The sequence below is a fragment of the Anopheles nili genome, chromosome 3 (genome assembly GCF_943737925.1).
Source record: "Anopheles nili chromosome 3, idAnoNiliSN_F5_01, whole genome shotgun sequence".
NCBI lineage: Eukaryota > Metazoa > Arthropoda > Insecta > Diptera > Culicidae > Anopheles > Anopheles nili.
This window is the reverse complement of record NC_071292.1, coordinates 57,213,786-57,236,436: the sequence shown is the minus strand read 5'-3', so window position 1 is coordinate 57,236,436 and position 22,651 is coordinate 57,213,786. Positions and strand designations below refer to the sequence as shown.

General features: G+C 48.7%; 1 protein-coding gene across 1 annotated transcript; it reads right to left on the bottom strand.

The window, feature by feature from the left end:
* Window positions 1–1,761: 1,761 nt before the first annotated feature.
* Window positions 1,762–14,552, bottom strand: LOC128726355 (slit homolog 1 protein). The gene is made up of 8 exons (XM_053820158.1): window positions 14,310–14,552; window positions 9,108–9,556; window positions 7,929–8,151; window positions 7,717–7,853; window positions 7,497–7,649; window positions 7,234–7,414; window positions 6,841–6,980; window positions 1,762–4,372 (listed from the first exon to the last, which is right to left on the bottom strand). The coding sequence occupies exons 2-8, from the start codon at window positions 9,478–9,480 to the stop codon at window positions 4,074–4,076; spliced, it is 1,506 nt and encodes a 501-aa protein (XP_053676133.1). The 5' UTR covers window positions 9,481–9,556; window positions 14,310–14,552; the 3' UTR covers window positions 1,762–4,073.
* Between the last annotated feature and the right edge of the window lie 8,099 nt (window positions 14,553–22,651).

Here is a 22,651-nt window from a genome sequence, read left to right as displayed (position 1 = left end):
ATGGTGAAGTGAAATGGGGCACCTTATCACTCGACCCCACGGAACAATTGCTAACACGTGGTAGATGGAAAATCCCGAACGAGGGGAACAAAAAGACACACACACACAAGTCACACACATACGCACGCATACATACATACACATCTAATGCGAATGTGAAGAAAAAACTGCAACTGCACCAGCTCTCGTGGAGTGTTTCCTCAGTTGAGCGCTTATGGAACGATATTGCAAAACCTACGAAAAAGGGTCTGAGAGTGGGTGATTGGAGGAGAGCGAAGGGTGTACACGTGTGCGTGCTCGAGAATGCCTTTTGAGGTGAAAAGCTCCCGAAGACGCGTGTGGCTACGGAAATCAAATTTCAAATACTCAACTCAACAGTATCCGCCGTGACGTGACGTCTCTCACGCGGGCTCTGGGCTGGGTGATCCTGTTCTGGAAACATCCAAAGCACCAGTGCAGTGGATCGGTGGAGGAGTATGAGTACGGCTGGAGAGTGGGACATCTTGCCACAGAAAGATCTGATGGTGCGAATGAAACACGGCTAGAGCACGAACAGTGCAAATCCCTCACATGTATACGAATGTAATATTAATGTTAATTTGAGTTGCATCCGCTTCCATCCGGCTTTTGCTTCCGAGGTTTCGGAGCAGTGGTAACGCTTACGAGCTAGCTAGGTAGGGGTAATACACCGTAAACTCTCGCTTCCAGCTCCACATGCCAGCACGCGAACGAAAGCCCAAAAAAAACGAACGCATACTTTCGGCGGATTTGCTCATCTCATTTTCGACCCACGACCCAGAGTGGCTTCATCTTTCACACGAAATATCCGTTACAGCTTGGGTTGCGACCTATCTGTACAACATTACGTGTAGGTGTGCTTTAGCCACACGTTTTAGGATGTCGGTGATGAGCGAGAAAAGTACATCGAAGGCAGTACAGTGAAGGAAAACCAGGATCAATGTGCGTACAGTGATGGGTGCAATTGACGTATCAGCTCGGTATGCAAGCGTGCTGGGTGATGTGCTGTCACGCTTGGCGTGTTACATCGAGTGTGCCATGCGCAGTGGGTTACTGCGTTAGATTTAGTTGATGATTTTAGATCATGTTGACTACCCGGAGCGGAGCGAGATCCTCTACCCAGGATCGCCAGCAGAGAGCTTTAGGAGAGCTTAGTGGCGCTCTAGCGATAGGGTACATGTGGTCTTCCGGGTTCGGGTTCGTGGTCTGCCGGGCACACCGTAGCAAATTTTGATTTACAAAAACACAACCAAGCTCGCCTCGCAGAGTGGATGCGAACCGGCCGTGTGAACAATGTCTTACCGTCTAGTGATATGTTTGGGATATGTATGGGTGTGTGGGTGTATGTTTTTTCTTTAATTTTCGGAGATCCCGAACGAGCTTTTTCGTTCAACCCCACCGGAACCACGCACGAGAGGCGCAAAAAGATACGCGTGTTCGAGCGGGCGGTTTTGGGTGTTGTTGTGATGTGGTGATGTTTTGTGCATGAAAAATCGCGCTCTGTGCAATAACAAGAACAGGACGAAAAAGGGGAACGCGAAAATTGATGCGCGTTTCAGCTCACAGTCGAACAGCGACGTGAACGAGATTGGCGAACGAACATCAAAGAGTATTCGCACCCCAAAGCGGGGGTTAAGGGTGAGTATAATGTACGCTACGATCAGTTGGCTTCGTGTCCGCCGCACATGCACGACAGGACGAAGATTGATATGCACCTTATGTATCGTGGAATACCGCGAGTCATTTGTTTTTTTTTTTTTGCGCTCGCCTTGCTACGCCTTATCGTAATGAAAATCCAGAAGAAAGAAAAAGGCTCAGCTCTCAATTTGTCGCTTGGGTGATATGTTTTTTTGTTTTTGTTTTTGTCAGCCTTTTACGCTGTTGTGGGCCCTCTCGTCCTTTTTTTGCGGGTAACGGGGGTTTGCCTGATATGTTTGGAATCGGAAGAAACCATGCTAAGGGACCGTGATCCATGCGGCCCTACACGGCCTCTATCTCTCCGTTGGATGTATAACAATGTATCAAAATGTAATAACATGATTGTATCCTTTCCCTCAATTTGCAGCTGAAAGCTCCTCGTACACATACACACACTTACGCTCTAACCGGTATCTTATGCTATTTTAATGCTCTTCTTCATTTGGAATATTTACTTTGATATGTGTCGAATTTTTTTTCACGCAATCTTTTGTTGCTGCAGTTGTTTTAAACATAGACATCTAGTAAAGTGTGCGAATGTGAACTGGTCACGATTCCACTTGAAGTATCATAATTCATGTTTGGGTTTCACATCCGATGATATGTTTTGCTTTGAGTAGCTTAAAGGGTTAGGCTTTGAATCCTTTTTCCATAGCTTCATATTTGGTGCAATATCTTTTTTGTTGTTGCATTTGCGCACGCAATTATATGCGGTATACGTGTATATAGTAGATATATTCATAGATATTCAAACATTCTTAAACATACGTTTATATGCATACGATTGGGTGTTTTTGTTTGGTTTGTTTTAGCTTCTTCAAAGTGATATGTTTAATTACTTGCAAGGTGTTGCTTTCAGAATCAAATCGCTTGTAAATAACTCTTTGCTGTGCATCGAAACACTGACACTGAGAAGGGGGCATGGTTTGAGATGAAAAATACATTCAACATGCACGCCGTGGTGTGGTTTGTATATGTAAATAGGATTAAATACATCCATCTTTGCGCTGCAGGCGCGTATTTCTGAGTGTAAGTTTTTTTTCTTCTCTTTCTGCATTCGCAGGGGAGACGTTCGATTGAACTAGCTCCCTATATGCTATCCGTCTATCTGTGAAAGCCAAACTCAGGTTGAAGTTAAAAGGAACGAAACGTAGCCTTCGCTGAACATAAAGTCTGTAGATCTATCTCGACTCCTTCCCAGCGATGGCGTCCAGCGCACGAAGCGAGAACCCTTGCACCTGACACTGGACAAAGGTTCCCGGTTCATTTCCTCACGCTTGGATGCCTGCTTGAGTGTCGAACGTGTCATAAAGCAACGCCTTCTGGTGGCGAAGTTTTTCTCTCTTTCTCTCTTTCTCGTGCATATATTTTTTCAGCTTCCACTTCCACGTTTCCTGCCTGGAGATGAATGTCTAGCCTATGATTACGATGAACGTGCGAACGATTCTACGCGAGCCAGGCTCGGTGGAAAGCTTTAAAGTAGAACGAGTGAACCGAAAGCAAAGCGCCTAAAAGCTAATTCCCCAAAACTCCCCCACGCACCGCGGAAGGGAATGGAGCCAAACGCAGCTTGCGTTTTGCGCGAAAACATTCTCCATTTTTGTTTCGCCTTCGCTTGCTCCTCCGGGATGAAGGTGCTTCTGTTGTGCGCCTGCTGCTAACACCACATGCATTGTTTGCGTTTTGTTTTTACTTTTGTTTTGTTTCCTACCCATTGCTGGAAGCTAACATCATTTCCCTCTTCCGGACGCTTTTCCACTCGCTCGCGGTGATCGGCAGAAGCGCGTTCCGGAAACGTATGCATGTAGTTTACTCCATTGAAAGACTCTTTGGTAATGTGATTTCTGTTTTCCTCGCCGGTGAAGAGTACGCCGGCAGAAGGGAACTCTCGCGAGACGCCACCATTGTTCCGAAGCGTGCCGATCCGGGCTCGGGCTTTTCCCGTCCCGGGGAAAAATTGTCCGATCCGATCGAACCGCACCGTTCGCCCGCGATCGCAAATCAAAGCAAGCGTGGAAAATCAAAGTGACATTTGTATTTGTTCCGCTCCGGTCTGCTACCGTTTGCCATCCCGAACCAATTGACTACCGTACCGTTGCGATGATATTTGTGTTGTTTTTTTTTCTTCTTCGTCTTCTATTCTTTCCACACCAACTCCTGCTATTCCCACCTAGCTTTATTTCTTATCCTACGCTACACTTTAGATCCCGTTCTGTCCGTCTGCTCGGGTTGCACCCCAAATTTCCCACACGTTCCTTTTCCAGGGCTCCTATTCCCAAACGTGCACTCTCCATCTCTCTCTCTTTCTTTCTCTCTCGCTCTTTCGCCATCCTCGGCCCACTTACTCACCCACGCGTCTAGCGGAGCCTGCCGTATCCAATCAGTGCTGTTCCGGTCACGACGGTGGCCACCATCGTGAGGAGCGTATCCTTGACGGTGCCCGGAGCGGTGTTGCCGCTCAGCGACGACGTGTGGTACTTCTTGCCGACGCAGTTCATCCGCTCAACGGGCAGGTTCTGGACGTAGTACTCCCGGTGTTCGTTCACCATCATGCACATGGGGCGCTTCTTCTGGGTCATCTCGTCGTCTCGGTTCTTCAGGTCGCGCAGCAGGTTCGGGAACCAGACGAGCTCACACGCGCAGATCAATGGATTATCTGGATAAAGGCAAGGAAGAGAATCGAATCCGCCCACAACCGGGTGGGATGGGGCCGTTGTAATTTGAGCTTTCAATATTGCACGTGCTCCTCGGGCGCGCCCCGGATAGGGTTAAGCTCGTGACGTGCCCGATAGGATGCGAATGAAATGCGATCCGGTGTTCCGTGAGTGAGATGCTTCGTCAGATAACGGGCGCTAGCGCCATTTATCGTAAATTGCTCAACGATGCTCATCCAACTGCTCATTGGTTAGTCTGCTCGTTAGCCGGCTGGGTTGAGTGAGCATTCATTCATTACGATGTATCCTTATTGCCATTTACTGCTACGCATAGTAATGATTGCAAGGTTCTGCTCATGTCACCACGGCAAGAACATTGTAGCAATTCTGTGAAACTTTTGCCATGGATTGTAACAATCCTAAACGCGTGAATTAATCAAATACCTGTTTTATTACCACCTTCGAGACCATCAAGACTCACTCCCACGGGGATAGTCAAGATTTTATTACAATCAAGGGGATTGCCAATGAATCATAAACACGAAACCACGTTTTCTGTCAGCCTTTTTGTTTGCTTCTGTTCTTCTACCGCACGCAGAACGCAGATAGGAAGTCACGCAGGAGCTTCCTCGGGGTCGTAGAAGGCGCGTTTAATTTTTGGCTCATTTGCAGCGCCTACTTTTCTCGTCTACCTTCCGTGAACCCACCGTAGTAAATGTGTATCGATCTTTGAACTTTGAGCCTCGCAAATCCCTGCGAGCCTAGGGTCCCTTCGGTGCCGAGCACCAAGCTCGATAAAACTTTTCCAAATAAATGGGCAACCGGAAAACCAATTTTCTTTCGCACACTTCCCGATAGTTTGTTCGGTCGCTATCGATAATTCGTATCGATCGTACGACGAGGTCACACGCAGCTGATGGACCCTTGTGCCATTGCTTCGTAGCGTGGGCTAGCCAAATGAAATAAAATCGAAAATCAAGCCTCCAATCAAGCGGCCTGGCAACGAATGGGCCATTTCACTATCACGCGTCGCATATATTTCCATTAGCAGCGTCACGCAGCAACCCGAGTTCTCCGGAGATGGCTGTTGCCTTCCATCCACTTGCAGGAAATCCACCCAGATCAAATTAGGTGCGATGGCCCATGTGGCGAAGCGGTGTCACCGTCACTCGTCCTCGAGTCGGGAAAATAAAATGTCCCCCGATTGATCTTCATTTATCTAGCCCACGGGCAAATGTCGAGCACACCGTCGACACTAGCGAATTCCATTTGCGCCACCATAGAGCAACGCTCCGTACCAGCATCCGGTCGGTGTCGCCATTTTCACGGACATTATTTTTTCCTCTTCGCCCAACTCTACGGACCAGCGCGCCGGAAACCGTGTCAAAAGTTGGCACGTTCACGGGCACGGTGCAGGCGTGGAATAAAGTAACCAAAAAAAAAACTACCAGTGAAGTTGATTGAGTTGTCACCGGAAGCGAGACGATATCAGGCGCGCTTCCTTTTTCCCAGCACCGGGCCGTCTCGTTCGGTTTGAGGACACACGAAAACTTTTCCCGCCATATTGTCAGCTTCACGCTGTGGCACTTGGAAGTGGTTACGAGTCATATTCGAGATGATAGAGAGAATGCTTTTTTCCGACGCCTTTTTCCATCTTTCAGCTCAACCGGTTGAGATGGAAATCAGTGAATGTCTAAAGTCACTAGAAATCAAAAAGCATAACGAAGTACAGGAATTCATTTTCCTCGCCGTTTTTCTCGCGGGCGTTTCATTTGCATTTTGCTCCATCGTGATGACGATTGCCGAGTGTCAACTTCGACTCAAAAATTGAATAATTAGAGACGAAAGATAATCGAAACATTTCTTATCTTTTTTCTCCTCTCGTTATGGCTCGTATATTGGATTGCGGGCGCGCTATAACTCGCAATCATTCTGTGTAACTTTTGTGGCTCGTGGCTCGTGTATACTCGTCTCAGCGAGCGAACTGTCGGTGTCGTGACGATGCTACCCACACAAGACCGAGAGTAGAGTTTAATTAATGTTCACATAAATTCAAATGCTTACCGAGCCACTAATTTACGACTTCAACAAGTTTGTCACATGCCGGCACGAGGGAACCGAATGAAAAACCGTGTGCTTTCCGAGACGAGGGCGCTGGAAACCCTCGTTTAGATTGTAATCTTCGGGTGCCGTTCTTTTGCGTTCCCTTACGACCCCGAGCTGGTCACCTTCAATTCCCGCAGCTAATGCCACCAGGCGCACATAAATTAAGGATACACCCTCTCGCGCTGGCACTTGCACACAGTACGTATTCATTAAAAATGGTTATCTTTTCGCCCTCCCGGAGTTAGTAAAGCCATCAGAGTGCTTGCGAGTTGCAAAACGCTCAAAACAAGTAGCGAAGAGGAGTCTTTTCATCTGGCAACGCCCACCCGACGCAACCACCTAATGGCAGCTCGTATTCACTTACCCATAATATCAACGACACGCAGCGAGTCCATGATCGGCTCCATCACCTCCTCCGGTATGCGAGTCAGCTTGTTGTTCTGGATGCTGAGCGTCTCGAGGGAGTTGAGATTTTCAAACACGAGTGCCGGCAGGACCTTGATGCTGATGGTACAAAGCAGAGAAGAAAAAAAAAACGCAACGACACAAACAGAGCATAAGCAAGGGCTTGGCAAAGCGAACGTGCCCCAAAGAAACGGCCATTAATTAATGCCAAAGCGTTCCGAGGGAATGGTTTCCATCGAAGGATACCATCTTTCGGTCGACAAGTCCGTCCACAAAAAAATGCCTTCGTTAGTTGCCCGACTGGCGGGATTCACGTCTGACTGCGGTCACTCGCCTGCCATGCGATACTTACTCGTTTTTCTGAAGATTCAAAAAGGTGATCGAGTCTCCGAAACCCACGAAAGCGTCCTCACTAATAACGGAGATGTTGTTCGAGCGCAGGTCAAGATGTCGCAGCCGGTGCAAGGGACGCAGGGCCTCACTCGGGATGATGTGGAGGTTGTTGTCGCCCAGGCGGAGATATTGGAGATTTTCTGCTCGAAATAAAGAACCAGATGGTTAAGCGATGCGATATCATCGTTAATGATCCGTAACTCCCTGATGTCGGATGCTCACCTTCCAAGCCCTCGAACGCTTCCTTCGCGATGAACGAGATTGAGTTGCCCTCGAGCTCGAGCGAGTTGAGCAGCGTTAGGTGGAAGAACACCCGAGCCGGAACTTCCGTTAGCTGATTGTGAGCCAAAATGAGGGAGTCGAGATTCTCCAGACCTGCAAATGCCCGTGAACCACATCAGAGACTCGCTCATCAAGTGCCGGAGTTTCAGTTACTACGCACCTTCGAAATCGCCTTCTTTGATTGTTTTAATGCGGTTCTCCTGGAGTTCAAGCTTCCGGAGGTTTTCCAACATCGAAAGCGCCTTCTGCGGCACCGAGGTGAGGTCGTTTCCGCCCAAATTAAGCCGCTTTAGCTTCCTGCCGATCGGGGTTGATGATTTATACATTAACAATCAAGCCGCCCGCATCCGGATCCCGCTTCGCTTTACTTACTTGTCCAACCCACGGAACGCGTCCGGTTCGATGAACGTCAGCTTGTTTTCGTAGATCGTGAGAATCTCCAGCGTGTCGAGGCCCTCGAACGCTCGGTTGTGGATCTGCGAGATGCGGTTGTGGTTCAGGTTCAGGATCAACAAATAGTGCAGGTTCTTTAGGGCACTCGACGGTACGCTCATCAGTTGATTTTGGGACACATCGAGCTGCGTCAGGCCGCGTCCTGCAGAAAAAAAAGCGTGGTACGGTTTTAATTAGCATGCTAATTGCCAAGGCAAACGAATTACGCGCCCCTGCCGAATCAGGGTCGGACATTCAAATGAGGTTCTCGTGCTCTTTTGCAGCGGCGGTTCATTTACCATGCTCAATGCGACATGCATTAAACATTTTGTGGGCAGTTGGATGGAATTTTTGATTGCATTTTGAGCAGTGCGCCTGGAACAGTGTGACGTTTTTCCCGTGTTGGTTCACTCATTTGTGCAAGCTTTCATTCAGTGAGCTTAGCATAACAAAAGTTAAGCTCCACCGGCGTAGACACTCTATTAAAATCCTTTAAAATCTACTCATAAAACACAACGGCTTCATTCCATGCCGTCCACCGGAGATTGCATCGCCGACGCAGATAACGAGCAAAATATTCCCTCAAAACAAACGCTCCCCAATGGCCTAGTCATTATCAAAGTTCCACCCGGGTATCGGGGTTTTACGGCACGGTGAGATAAAAATCTCATCTGTTTTTCAGCAGCAAGCTTTTCGGAGATGCCATAAAATGTTCACTTCAGACAATCGTTATATTTTTATTGAAATGAACCGTTCCTCCCAGAGCCGGTACACCGAGCGCAGAACGATTCCATTCCAGCGTGTGCCCATCGAGCTGCGGCACGAATTCCGGTTCCACGAATTCGCCGCCTAATTGCGCAGTGGCTGTAACAAATATGGCGCAAAAGCAGTCAATCGTAAAATTTTAAGAGCCTCCAACAACGTGCCCGGTATGTCGTGATTCGTCGACGACGACTTCGCCTTTCCCGTTAAGTCTAGGTTTCGCACAATAGAGTGCTTGGTGCGTTTTGAGCCTTCGAGACGTGCCAGCACGTATTCAGGTTGGGATTTTCCCTAAGGAGACGCAACGCAAAATGGGAAACAAAACCGCAAAAGAAAAGGAATCCCGCGCCCACTTACCGAGAGAGCTGAGAGACGTCTCCTCGATGGTCGCGAGGCTGCTGTTGTGGATGGTCAGATGCCGAATGTCGAGCGCCAGGAACACGAAGCCCTGCAGCTTTGGTAGGTTGTTGTGGCGCAGCTTCAGGTAGAAGATGATCGGGCTCTTGCCCTTGAGCGCACTCATCGCTTTGGTGATGTGCTGCACGTCGGTGGCCTCACACAGGATGTCGAGACCGTTCTTCTTCACCTGACACACGCACGGACTGATGTCGCTACCCGGGGGGCATGTTTGCGGCGAGTTCGATTGAGCCGACACCGACGCGAGGTCCAGCACCGCCAGTGCCAGCCCGAGGAGCTTTATCCACGTCCATAGGGCATTCCGTGACGGCATCTTCCCGTCGCCGCCTTCACTCTATCACTGCCTTTTTTCTTCCTCTTTCGTCTCAACACGTCGATTATGACTGCATCTAATAAAAGCAAGCAAAGAAAGAAGAAAGTGTTAAGAAGGAACCATAAACTGGAGCCCAATCACTGGAGCGAGCTAATGCATGGGGCTCGTATTTTTCGAAAGCTCATATTCGCCTATGTTCACATTAAGCACCCCTGGACGGCATGTAAGCGATGCTGATTATTCCTGCGTCAAGGGGAAAACCAATCTTCATTACTATCGTAGTTTTGGGGCAGACGAAAATTTGATCATGCCGTCAATCTCAATTTCCGAAACCCCTCTGGCACGAAAGCGAAGGCCGTTCCCGAATGCTTCTCATAATGTTCGCGGTTAGGCAGACCGTTTGCGCCTGAATGTAGGCTACACCTGACCCCAGCAACGACGTGGATTTCCACCGCAGCTCGAGAGATAAGCGTTGATCGCGCATACATTGGGTATGAATATTTCATCTTCTTTGCATACCATTATCGTAAAGTCCCTCGGCGCTCGGTGCTCAGTGCTCGGTGGAAATTGGCATTTTCCATTCATGGGCACGGTGATTTTTGTCATACGTGTACGCTTACGAGAATGCGCATCGTTCCACCACATGCGCTCTCCGTACGGGAGCACCAGAACGCTAACTTGACACGCTACGGTAGGCACTCACTTCGTCGAGGGAGACATAACATAAGTAGCCATTGTGGTTTAAAAAAAAACAAAACGGCGATAAGGAGCAGCAGTCCAGGTGAAAGTCATTTTTTTGAAAATGAATGCATGAAGTTTCCGCCACGAATGAGAATGAAATCTAGTGTGGATGGTTTGTGTACGACATGCAAAATAGGCGGAGTGATTGATAGCATCAAATGGGAGGCTCATAAACATGCCATCTGATGATGTCCTTTCACCTGACATTACTTACGACATTTTGCATTTGTACCTACACGCAACAGTCGCTAGCTTAACCGATGGGAATGAAAATTTCTCTGAATGGATCATAGCCATCAAGTAGTGGCATAATTCACCCAGCCGATAACAATCTGGTCAGGTGATAACGGACCTGCATAATGCAACTACTTCATTTTGCACGCATATATAAGCCCTTGGGTTCACCGAGGGCGCATAAAAGTCTCCATTGGCGATACACGGTCTCCTTCCACACGTTTAATGACGGCACCGTGCATCAAAACAATAAGGGATAATGTATGATTATTACTTCGTAATCTGATTATCTTCCCAGTCGGTGCCCGTTCATACGTGAGCGAACTTGAGCCACATCTCACCAAGCCGTGCCGTGTCGTAGCCTTGCGTGCTTGCTATGAAGCAATTTGTTATCCGGTCGCACTCTACCCCAAGGGTGAGCTGACCAGCTCCAACTGAAACGGAGCTATCACGCGAAGCAATTTTGTGGCGTAATTTATTCAACGCGTCCCGCAGCACAGCACCGAAGCGATGTGTGGATTGATACGTGCACCCATCCGTTCAAGTCAGAGAGCACAAATGTCTCGATAAACGTTTGAGAGAAACCCCGTGCTGTTATTTCAACGTGCATCAGATAATTCCATTACTTTCAAACGATGGAAATGTCTCGTACTTTAAAACAGGTAGGTAATGGAGGCGCCCAGTACTTTACTATCTTCAATGCTGTGTGCGAAGTGATACAAGTACCAACCAAATTCGAGGGAGACAGCACAAATGTCGCAATAATCATAATAAACATGGTGGTTTCTTTTACCGTTCAGATAAAAAGACTTTTTTAATTTTCAAATGATGCAAATATAGTGATGTAGACGCCTAGTACCCACAACAAAGGTGCTGATGGAGACGCCCAGTCCTTTACTTATGTCTATGCTCCATCAGCCCATTCGATAAAGACAGCACAAAGCATTCTGGTACCGTATTTCGGTAATCAAATAATTTTATTATTTTCAAACGATGCAAAAACCAGCGATGAAGACGCCCAGTACTTTAAAATAAGGTGCAGATTGAGACGCCGAGTACTTTACTACTTTCAGTGCCCCGTTTGAATGTCAATAATTGCGTCCATTCACAATCAACTCGCACTGAACACCGTACAGTACGCGAACTTGGCTTAATTCTTGCATAATTAAACTGGTTTTCCATTTAGAATTCCATTAAAACCGCTAATTAAGGAACGACCTTCCTGCGTGCGTGTCGGGCCATAGAGACTAAAATGCAAAAAAAAAATCCGTTCGAGGAGTTTTCAATTTTCCCGCAAAACCACTTCCCATTCGAGCTATTTTTTTTGTGCACCACCAACGGAAAAACACGGCGCAGCTAAACTGCTTTATGGATCATTAAGCAGCAGCTTACCAGCGCCGGCGGGTTCGGTTTGTTTTGTTGGACGTAGATTACAAACCCACGGAGCTGGGCACAAAAGGCGACTCGGGACGGCTTGTGTTTGAGCTTGGTAATGTTCCACCGAAAAGGGTCAAGTTTCACAAGACACGCTTCATCGCTTTGCGATGGTTTGATACGAGTGGATGAGCCGAATAGGCCCTCGTTTCTTTTTTCTGCTTCCACTTTAACGATGTTGTTTTGATCTTGTAAACACGTCACAGTGTGGGTTGATGTGTGAGAGAGAGAAGAAGGTTCGTTTCAAAACCCCGTCAGGTGGAGACGAGTAAACACATTTCATTACAACAGTCAACGATGGATAGCAATCGGAACTCTGTCCTGCTTTTAACCCACTGCAAACGCTAAGTGATTGTGTCGCTCTGGCCGGTCCCATTAGGGCAAGTTTTAATCGATGGCATTATTCATAGCCCACCGTCTTGGCCGGCTCGTATCGGACATCCTGAGTCAAGCCCATCCATCGAGCCGATTACATCGATATGAATGGCCCGCGGGGAAGAAAATATGAATTACACGGACGCAACGGCAGAGATTGGAACTGGGACCCGGGCTTCCAACGGCACTACCGAGAAACAGGTCTGTTCCATGCACCGACGTGCGAGCCGAGGGTCATGCATTATTCATGCATACAGCATTTTGTTATTTATCCTGCCCTCTTAGCTACCGCGAGCCCATGCCTCGTTGTATTCGCTCACGTTGATGCCGTCAGTCGATGACACGGTGCCGGTGTAACGATCTTACAAGCGACCGCTCACCCGCGGTTCGTATGTAAATGTGTAACCTGGAGATGTGTGTTTGTACGGCTGAGCGCGCGTGTGTACGAGCCTACGGCTCCACTGGATTCCGCTGGTTCTAAAATTAGAGCCCAACCGGCGAAAGATAATATCGATTTTTGCCACCCCTACACCTAGCGGCGTTTGATGGCGGGAATCGCCCCGTTCCGGGATTGAAGTCGATATCAGACCGTCGGTAACCTGCTATCCACTCTCCACGGTTTCCCTCACGACCGTTAGACGGTTTCATTTACAGACCCTTGCCTTTTGGAACCTTTTTTCAACCTCCATTTCAGCTCAGCACGGGCTGATGAAATTTAAGCCTCCACATTTTATCACATCGCCAGATCGATTGCTGTCGGTGCACGAAAATTCATCTCCGCGGTTACACGCAGTCGATTCTTTTCGATGGATTATTTCCAACCAATTTTTTGAGCATCAGCTAGGTATTTGAAAAAAAAAAACCCTCGCTGGATGAAAATCACATTATGCTGCTCGGTGTGCTGTTAACTCGGAACGGATTCTAGCTTGTAGCATTATTTAGGCAGCCTTATCTATACCCCTTGTGCGCCCGTGACAGGTGTCAGGTAGTTTGAAGAAAAACGTGCAATAGCATAACACCCTGGCAGGCACGTGCCGTATGATGGCTCAGTATTCGATGCTCCGATACGGGATACGTCCGTCACCTTTCCAAAGGGCTTGATGGGCCATTTTTATTGCGGTGTGAAATCGAACGTGTATTCGATCTCTTCCAGAGTACCCAGCATGAAAGGACTCTCGAGTTTGACGTTAATTATTCACCCAAACGTGTGCTTGTCCTCTTTTTTTTAAACACACGGTTGTTGATCTCCTACCCTTCCAAATAGTCGTAAGAGCCATTGAATGTTCGCGGTACAAAGCACCCACTTCGCGGTGGATGGTGAATCGATGGCTAAGCCTACATGGCGGTACAACTGCCACTCCAAACGCATTAGTCTAATTAAGCGTGACCCCCGCAGACTCAGACTCGTCGACGGGCTACAGAGCGGTGACAAATGTCTATCGGAATCGTACGCGTGGGCCACGTCTCGAAGCCAACGCGTCAATCCGATGACAATCTGGTGAACGGTGGGTAATGTTATTTGCTCGAAAAAAGAGTGGAAAAAAGCCACGGCTAGCTTGGATGGAAGCTTCCAGTATCGATTCGAGTTCGGTGCGTTTGTGATGGCGTGCCGATCGAGTGGGTTTGATTTTTTTACGAGCACCGTTCCTCGCGCACTTCAGTGCCACATGTCACCGTGGTTAAAGAGATGAAGTTCGGTTGAATTCAGCGGAAAGCCATGATGGGAGACCTCCGCCGATATATATATATATTGATTCGCTTCCAATTACTTCGGTGGCTCCGCTCGCTTGGAAGTAAAAGCAAGCGCACCGATTCGACGATACGAAGATATCGATCGAAGCGTTGGAAGGACATCTTTATGGCACAGGTGCACTGGAGTGCTCAATCGAGCGGAAAAGTTGGTGGTGAACGTTTATGCATGAATTATTACCCGTTCGACTGCAAAAAGCCCGCCACGGCCGGTTGGAAACCACCGGCAGGAGCGAATCGCGAAAAGTGGAAAACAATTTGTGGGAAATCCTTTGCTCGACAACCAGCGTACTTACCAATACCTTGGCGGAATGTTACAACCGGTTGCTGCCCGTCCCATAGCCCTATATCATGCCGCTAGGGAGTAGCCGATTGCCGCGAGGAGGCCACCTTAAACGTCGCTGTCGTCGTCGGCGTCGTCTCGATCAGTTGCTACACTGCAGCTTCAAATGACACACGCAATCACGGTAACATTCGTCCTGCCCCGCTTTCCCGGTGTTGGTTTTACAGACGACCGAAGGGACGGCCACAGTAACACATTCGAGACCGAAACCCAACCACCACAAGCACTTGCCTTACGCTCGGCGATCGGTTCGGGCAATTAACGCCACTGGCAACTTTCGATACACGCACCACTCGCTTCCTGCGGCTTCCTGTGTGCAAAACGTTACACAAACGCACCGTGAGTTATCAGAAAATGGAATCTCATTAGGCCTAGCCAAACTGCCGGTGAATTTTGTCAGTTCATGTTCGCGTGTGGGCCCGTATTGCGGCGAACGTTGGTTAGCGGTTTGTATGCGCAATTTACGGCTCTGTCGCTGGGGAAAGTCCTGACGTGAACAAACGGAACACCGTTGACACAGTATCGCTTTCCAATCGCGAGCTCGGTGGCCGAGCTCGAGGAGGAAAATTAAAGAACTAACGCTGGCTTATGTTTCGCCATTACGAAAGCGTTCTGGTGAAAGTGGCACGGAAACCCAAACACCAGGCGGGACACGGAAGGCAGGATTTCATTAATCCAATTTTCTCGCCCGTCCCATCGGTCTCTCGTGCATGCTGGGTTTTCCCCCCAATTTTACCAGTGCTTTTGTGCGCTCCGCGCGAAATTGCCAACCGGTCGTTGCGGCACGAAATGTGACCCCCTAGAGAGGATATCAATTTTCGCAAATGTACCCGCCCGCCCGGCCCGTTTGATTGATTGAAGTTTGATTCGCAGATTCGGTAGGCTTACCTACCACCGCGAAAGTGAATGCGTGTTTGCGTTGCTTTGTTTGTTTTCTATACGCAGATCGATAAAGCAGGGCACGTAAAGGCTTTTATGTGATTGTGCAAGTATATGTAATCATGGTGAAAGCAGCCAGGAAAAATGTGCAAATTGATCCGTGAAAATTCCCAGCCTAACTGCGTTAAATTTTGCAGCGTCTGGTACCTGCATACGGGTTGTGTAGGAATCTTTAATGTTACCCAGTGAAATCCAACCTTTTTATTGAATTCCAACCCTACAAAGCTGATACGAACGGGCTCGAAAAATCCACATTCACGTCGAACCGACGATAGCAATTTTCTTCGATTGAATTGCATTGTTATCGACCGGGCACAAACAAACACATATGCATTGCTGCAACTGCGCCATAATGGCACACACTCGCAAAGCTCCCGGTTTGCTTGAACTACGCCCTTACACCCGGGTCCGTTGCGTCCTTGCTGAGTGTTAGATTTTTACGAAGAAAATATGCTCCCCACCGGAACCGACATTTGATCGCCTGCCAACCGGAAGCCAAGCCGATGAAACGGCTTAACACACACCTTTATCCTTTCATCTTGCCGGGTGCAGGTGCAACGAGAGCTTTCCACACGTAACAGTGAGGAAGCTTCCAGATCAAACGACGTCTTTGTTCTACGTGGTTTTTTTTTTGTTTTTCAATCCTGCTTTCTTCTTTACCTCACCGTTCGTGGACGACTGAAACTCCCGGGGAATTGATTGAATTTCACCAACAGCAAAAAGCACCATCGTTTTCGTTCCAGCAGGCTTGTGACCCTCGGCATAAAACGCCCCAATGAAAATGCCAACACCCCGGTGAAAGTGAAGCCAGCAAGCTAGAGGAAGGTGTACAGCGTGAATAACTAAACAGGCGCGCCTGCCAAGGTGACATTGGCGAATTACCGTTCGCTTGCGAATCACAACGCAACACGGAAGTCGACCGTCTTGCGTCGGGTCCTGGCTCCGTTCTCAGCACAATTAACGAACATTTTCCGAACCCCGCCCGTAGGCACGCACAGGTTACCGGTTTGTCCGTAAGAGAGAGAGAGAAAGAAACAGAGAGAGAACTCGCCAATACGCCAATGGCCACCGCCACGAGACACGACGCCACGACGCCATCAGCAGTAGCAGCCACCTCGAGGGGAAGAGCGATCGAATTAATCAACGTGTCGCGCACAAGCCGCTAGCGGAGCGGTCGAGCGCTATCGCGATCGCTAAGCAGGAAGCATCAAATCAACGCGCCCCTGTCCCACGTGTGTGTGTGTGTGTGTGAGCGTTTGTGCCTGGCCATCGTTTTGAAAGTCGCCCTCTACCAAGCCAGATCACTCGGCTTCCAAAGCTCGACGCCGGGAGCAATAAGCGACGTCAAGAATGCAAACCGACGTGGCTTTTCTTCCCCGGATTCGGTCGCGGCTTGATGGCGGCTATCATTAGCGCTGGCGACAAATTCAATTTGAGTTTGCGAGAAGATGAATTTGTTTAACAATGGAGGCGGCAACCGCATGCAAACAGAAACCGTACGTCCTCTCCCTGTTCGCTTATCGCATCTGCTTCCATAGTGGATTCTCTTTCATCGGCCCTACTTGTTGCCGTAGGGGCATTTGCGTTTGCGTTCGAAAACCGATTTCGTCACGCTCGAGGCACGTTAGCCCTCCAGGGCATCCAGGCGAAGATCGATAAACAGGTTTTATCAGGAGGCAAACGGGTAGCAACCCGGGCTACCCTGAATGAGTGGGTTGAAGAATCGCACTTTAACGCCAGTCGGTTCCCATGGTGTTGCGATAGATGGTGCGGTTGCTTTGGTGGAAATTGAAATTCAATCCACCCGACACACCCCCACTGTGGGTGGGCTGGATCGGGTTGAGTTTCGCCGAAGCGTCCAATTAGCAGCGATAATCACGCAACATGTGTCCGTGCGTTCGTCAGTAATTAGGCATGCACGTAGCGACTGACGACAATGTGAATTGCTGCCGATGATCCAATCCGATGGCGATTAAACCGAAAGTGAGCCGAGCTGACAGGAAGGCTTTCGTGTGTCGAACCTTTGTCTCACGTTCACAGATCACAATGGCCATTTTGGTGACACAAAGCGAAATGTTATGTGGTTCTTCATCGAAGGCCACAAAGCTGTAAAACTAACACGAATTTGTGAAATTAAAGCACGTTATTGTGTCCTGTTGCCTCGTGATGCTCGTACCGTTATTGTACGCGTTATTCATGCGAAAATGATTGACATATTTCATTTCCTCCATCACACGCAAGCCGGTGGAGACGGTACTTGTGATTTCTCCACACCCATTTGCTTGTCTGTCGGTTAGGTAAGGACGATATCCCATGAATAAAACAGATATATTTTGCATGTTTTATTCGTCAGCTCTCGTCCTTTCTGCGAGACGTATTTCGCATGGCAAGTCAAACCGAAATATTCCCGGGATCGTTTTGTCTGCGTTGACGTTACAGAAAGCGATCTCATCCCTAAGCATGCCACCCACATAATTCTGTTCCCTGTCACTGTTGGGACCCATCCCTGCTTCCTGACCGACTTGGAGGGTGGGCAACTTCTCGAATGGAAACAAATAACAAGAGCACGACGCACACGGTATGGTGAGTTTTACGTTGTTTTGATTTGTAATGAGCCTCCAGCCGAGGCCGGTCTTGCTCACGGCCTTGCACGCCTCCTTTTGGGTGAAATTGGGGGCAGGACATTTTCCTTTTCGTTCTCTCTCTCTCACTCCACAGTCCGCTGTCTGGGCTTTTCATCGGCTGGGATCCTTTTTCCTACGCCGTCCTGTAGAAAAGAGCCGCAAGAAGTGTTCCACCATGAAACAGGATATTTCCCTCGCCCAACGCACCCTAGTTTACGTTCCCAAGAGAAGCCCAGCACGACGATGTCTCTGACAGGAGAAGGAGAGTTGTGAGAAAATTGTTAGTGCGTGCCCCGGCCGGTCAGTAATGGTCGCACGCTTCGGTCGCCGTCTGATAGAATATGTCCGCCCGTGCTTTATTGCGTTGACAGCACATCATACCGGCAGGTCTTGGGACTAGGCCGACGACGACAACGATGACGACAGTGGTGCTACTCCGGAGCATAATCGATAATACCACCACCAGGCCAGACAATGGAGCAACTTTCACGAGCGTGTCAATGGGGGTCGAAATTTGTTTCCTCGAAAAACTACCCCACGAGGGCTTCGATGTTGGTAATTTGTTTTACTGGGTGTGCCCTACCTTCTGCCTAGGAACCGGTTGGATGATGACGCCCAAGTTCATGATAGAAAAATGTACTCCGGGTGACTCTTCTGCCCAGTGGACCGATCAACACGGCCCTGCGCCTGCGAAGCTAGTAGGTAATGAGAGCTTCAGACACGCGGAAAAAGTTTTTGACCCTTTTCCTTTCACATTTCCCACAACGGCGAGCGACGCATTGACACCATGAAAAGTAATCAGAAAGTTACCCGATCAAGCGGGTGAAAGGCTGGCTCGAAAATAAAGCAACATTTGGTGGTGCGTACACTTGCGGGAAGTCCGTCTGGACCGGGACTTTATCGCCCGGCAGATAATTATGGTGAGTGACAGAGGCAACAAGTGTGCGATGATGGCCAACATCGATCGTTGAACGATTGGTGCTAAACAGGTCGTTTCTTTTTTCTGGTATAAGTTTTGATTGTCTTTTCCATTCGGTTGACAAATATCCTAATGGAGGCGCATGGTCATTGAGCAAATGAAGGCAATTTATTCACAGAACGCTGTCGCTATTTATAAATTGATTTATTATTTAATTAAATTCCTTCGTATTATCATCATTCAAATTCTATTTTAGTTCTTGTGATGTAATGTGACGTAAAAAATGTCGCAAACAAAATAGATTCAATGCAGGTTATTTCAAACTGAGCTTATCAGATTCGTTTTGTCCATACGGCTTGTCCGTCGCAATGAAAATAAATAATGAGTTTCGTAACATCTAGAGACATTAATAGTAAAGATCTGCGATGGTCATAACAGCTCCACTTTTATGTGCTTTTCGTGATATAAGATTGATATTAATGCCAATACTTTGATTCCATCAAAAGTGGGCAGCGAGGAGCAACATTATGGGCCAAAGAATGTCGGTATGAAAAACGACCATCGTTTGGTGAATTTATCTTTCGATAAACAGAAAAAATGCCTTATGCCACGCAACACGCTGCCTGGAAATAATTTATACACCCAAGCAGGACGCTTCCTTCTCAGCACTTCACCTGTGCCTGGTGAATGGGTTTTTCCGTGCACTTTTTTGCCCGTCCACGTTTGATCGTCCGAAATTGCTATTCTGTCCACTCACCACCCACCCTCTCGGGAAAGACCGGCCAGTTCCGCGTGTGAGGTTTCGCGAAAAAGAAGGTAATAGAAAAATAACGAAACATCAATTCATCCGAATTATTCCTCATTACAGTTCATCATTCACTTCCAGCTCCATTGAGCCGGACCATCAACGCCATCGTCCGTGGGTGCTTCACTTTCAATTACTGGACGGTGTGCGGGCGGTTGCGGAAGTATGGCGTGGAGGATGCCGTGCCCATGTCACCCTCATGTCCACACATCCCCTCGATCAGCGTTTCCATTCGAGGGGTCCACACTGACGACGATGACTGACCCTTCGGACGACGGTGGGTAATTGTATTCAGTAAAAAACATACACACATACACACTTTCACTAACACACCAAACAAAGTGACGCATACAACCGAGACGTTCGCCTCAGCACAGCCTTACATGGTACTTTTCGCGCAAACACAAGAACACAACCGCCACACTTGACTATCCTTGCGATGGGAGGTCAGGCGTACGGTGGCGAAATCACTCGTTGCACACCACGTTTTGGGGCGAGCCTTTTTTCTGCGTGTATTCGCTGCACGTATGACACGCCTCGCACACTTCTGCCCGAACGCATGGGCTTCACTCGGATGTAGTAAATATTCAATTTTGCGAGCAGCTAATCACAAACACAAGCACACGTGAAAATAGGCCCGTGTTCGAAAAACCGGCCGCCATTGTTGTTCACGCGGCGTTCTTATTCCCTCACCCGAGAACCCGACCAGAAACTCAATTAACTAACAGGACACGCCACGAGGACCTTCCTCAATGCGAACGCGAACGGACAGACACGCGCGGACGTCATTTCAGCGTCATTTGATTTGACGATTTGAGTCCGCAACGAATGGAACCGGCTGAAACGATATCCTTTCGCCCGAGCATCACGGTATCACGAGCACAAGCAAACACCACCACGCCGTTGGTGGCTTTTCTCTTGTGCTATCTTAAGCGTAACGTCACAACCAAGCAATTCAATTAATGCTCCCGCTCGCCTTAAAGCACAAATTATGCTAAACATCCACCCGCACGCACACACACACACACTCTTTAGGACGGAAGGGACGCGTTTCGAATGTTGTCGCGTACTTTCACGAACGCATTTGACGGTCGGTGGATGCGATTCGTTAGGGAAAAGCAAAAGAATCCCAACGAGCTGCCGGCCAAGGTACAAGTGAAGCTGGTGGGGTGAAAGCAACAAAAGAAAAGCCTACTCCACCGTTCAACATACTTATCACCAGCTCTCTCTCCTCCTGTGACTGTGTCCGGCAGACCGATGCTCGCGAGCGCTCCGGGGATACGTCCTCACGGTCGCACTGTGCTCTCTCGACTGAGTGGCCCCAACGCTGGTTGGCGTGCGTTTTTGGTACGTAGTCGGGCTGGCACGTATGAGTGCCACCAGTTGCCGAACCAGTGCCCGAACCCGCGCGACAGGCGTATGCGTGCATGCGTACGCGTCATCACCAGCATTTCCCATGCCACCCCCATGCATGGTCAAAGCCACCCTTGGTTCTTTGTGCGCCCTACCCGGTGAGAGCCCGCCAACCCCAGCAAGGACACACAACAAGTGGAGCTCAACTTGTTGAGGACTCGCAGTCGAACACTCTTCCTTGCTCTCGCTCTCGCTCTCTCTCTCTCTCACACTGTCTCTCTTTCTAGTCGGGGTCCAACGGGAGCGTTTTTCACCAACACTGCCCAGCGTGGTCGTGCGCACCACGCCATCACCGGCACAGGGTGACTCCGAACGGCGTCCTTTTGTCTAGCGTCCTTTTCGCGCCGCGCGAGCAAAACCGCACAAACACAAACACCTGCCGAAACGGTTCGTTGTAGGTAAAGGGCGGAATGGGAAAAGCGATTTTCCGCCCAGCAGCGAACACTCGAGCGCGAGGGTTCCGCACGGTTCCGTCTGCTCCGGTGCGTTGCACGGCATAATGCTCCTTTGGCCAGCTCGACCGACGTGACCGGTGCTGGTGGCGCGTGCAGAATACAGTTTTCCAAGGATGCGAACAAATCATTAGCAACAGCAGCGGCAGCCGTTTTCTCCGAATCAGGTGACCGACTGCATCCATTTTGTGAGACGAAAACACCACGCCGTAACGCCTCCGGAAACGTGCCCTTCGAAGTGTGTAGCGAACATGAAAGGCAAACACGAGCCACGGTGTGTTCGTTTCCATTCCGAAACCGGAGCGAAGTGTAAAATGAAAATGGGCGCCTTATGGGATGGGTGGCGCTTCTCGTTCCACCACCCCAAAGTAGACGGTCCTTTCGCACACAGGCACAGGCGCCTGCAGGTGGATGAATGGAGCCGTGGGTGTGCCGTCCGTCAAAGGAGTTGCTGTCGAGACGTAAAACTGTGATGGAAGTAGGGGTAGAATAGTGCGTCACAGCTTATTGCAGGGCGAAAGTAATGTGCACAGTCTGAGCTGTGACCTAATTTATCTAGGAAACATACTTATTTTGCTCAGCTCTAGTGCAGCACGTATGGATATGGACGGGCATGATGAAAGGCAGGTACTTTTTCCTGATTCCTGGTAATGGGAATAGCACAGGATGCATCAATGGTGGGGTTTATTAGTTCCGTAATTTATGCAGCTCTGTATATTGAGTTCATGCATGGCAAATAAGTTCAGCAAATGCGTTTCCCGAAGTTTTCCATAGTAATAAATGTGGTATGTTTTCGTATTTTGTGCATAAAAGCGTATGATTTGGAAAATATCTACCAGTTCAAATCTGTTTTGCTGCTTTTAAACGATTTTCCCTTACGTGCTCGGTGATATATATAACAGATAGCCTCCAAACAGGATTTGTGCTGTGCTACCTTGCATGCAAGCACCTTGCACACGATCGTACGATCATTTTGTCGCTCGATCAATCGAGAAACATGCTTCAATGACGCCAATCTCAGCGTCATGGTGTGCGTAGTCTCGAACCATGCGTCCCCATCATCACGTACAGTGGCGCACAAACGAAATGAAACATTCGTTTCGCTACTTTGTAATCATTTGTTACGATCATTATCTTCTGGAA

Excerpts from the sequence above, each read along its gene's own strand:
- LOC128726355 (XM_053820158.1), bottom strand. The coding sequence starts at position 9,480 with ATGCCGTCACGGAATGCCCTATGGACGTGGATAAAGCTCCTCGGGCTG. Across the intron at positions 7,854-7,928 it reads GCGTTCCGTGGGTTGGACAA|GAAGCTAAAGCGGCTTAATT; the intron begins GTAAGTAAAGCG and ends CCCGATCGGCAG. Across the intron at positions 6,981-7,233 it reads TTGAATCTTCAGAAAAACGA|CATCAAGGTCCTGCCGGCAC; the intron begins GTAAGTATCGCA and ends TTGTACCATCAG.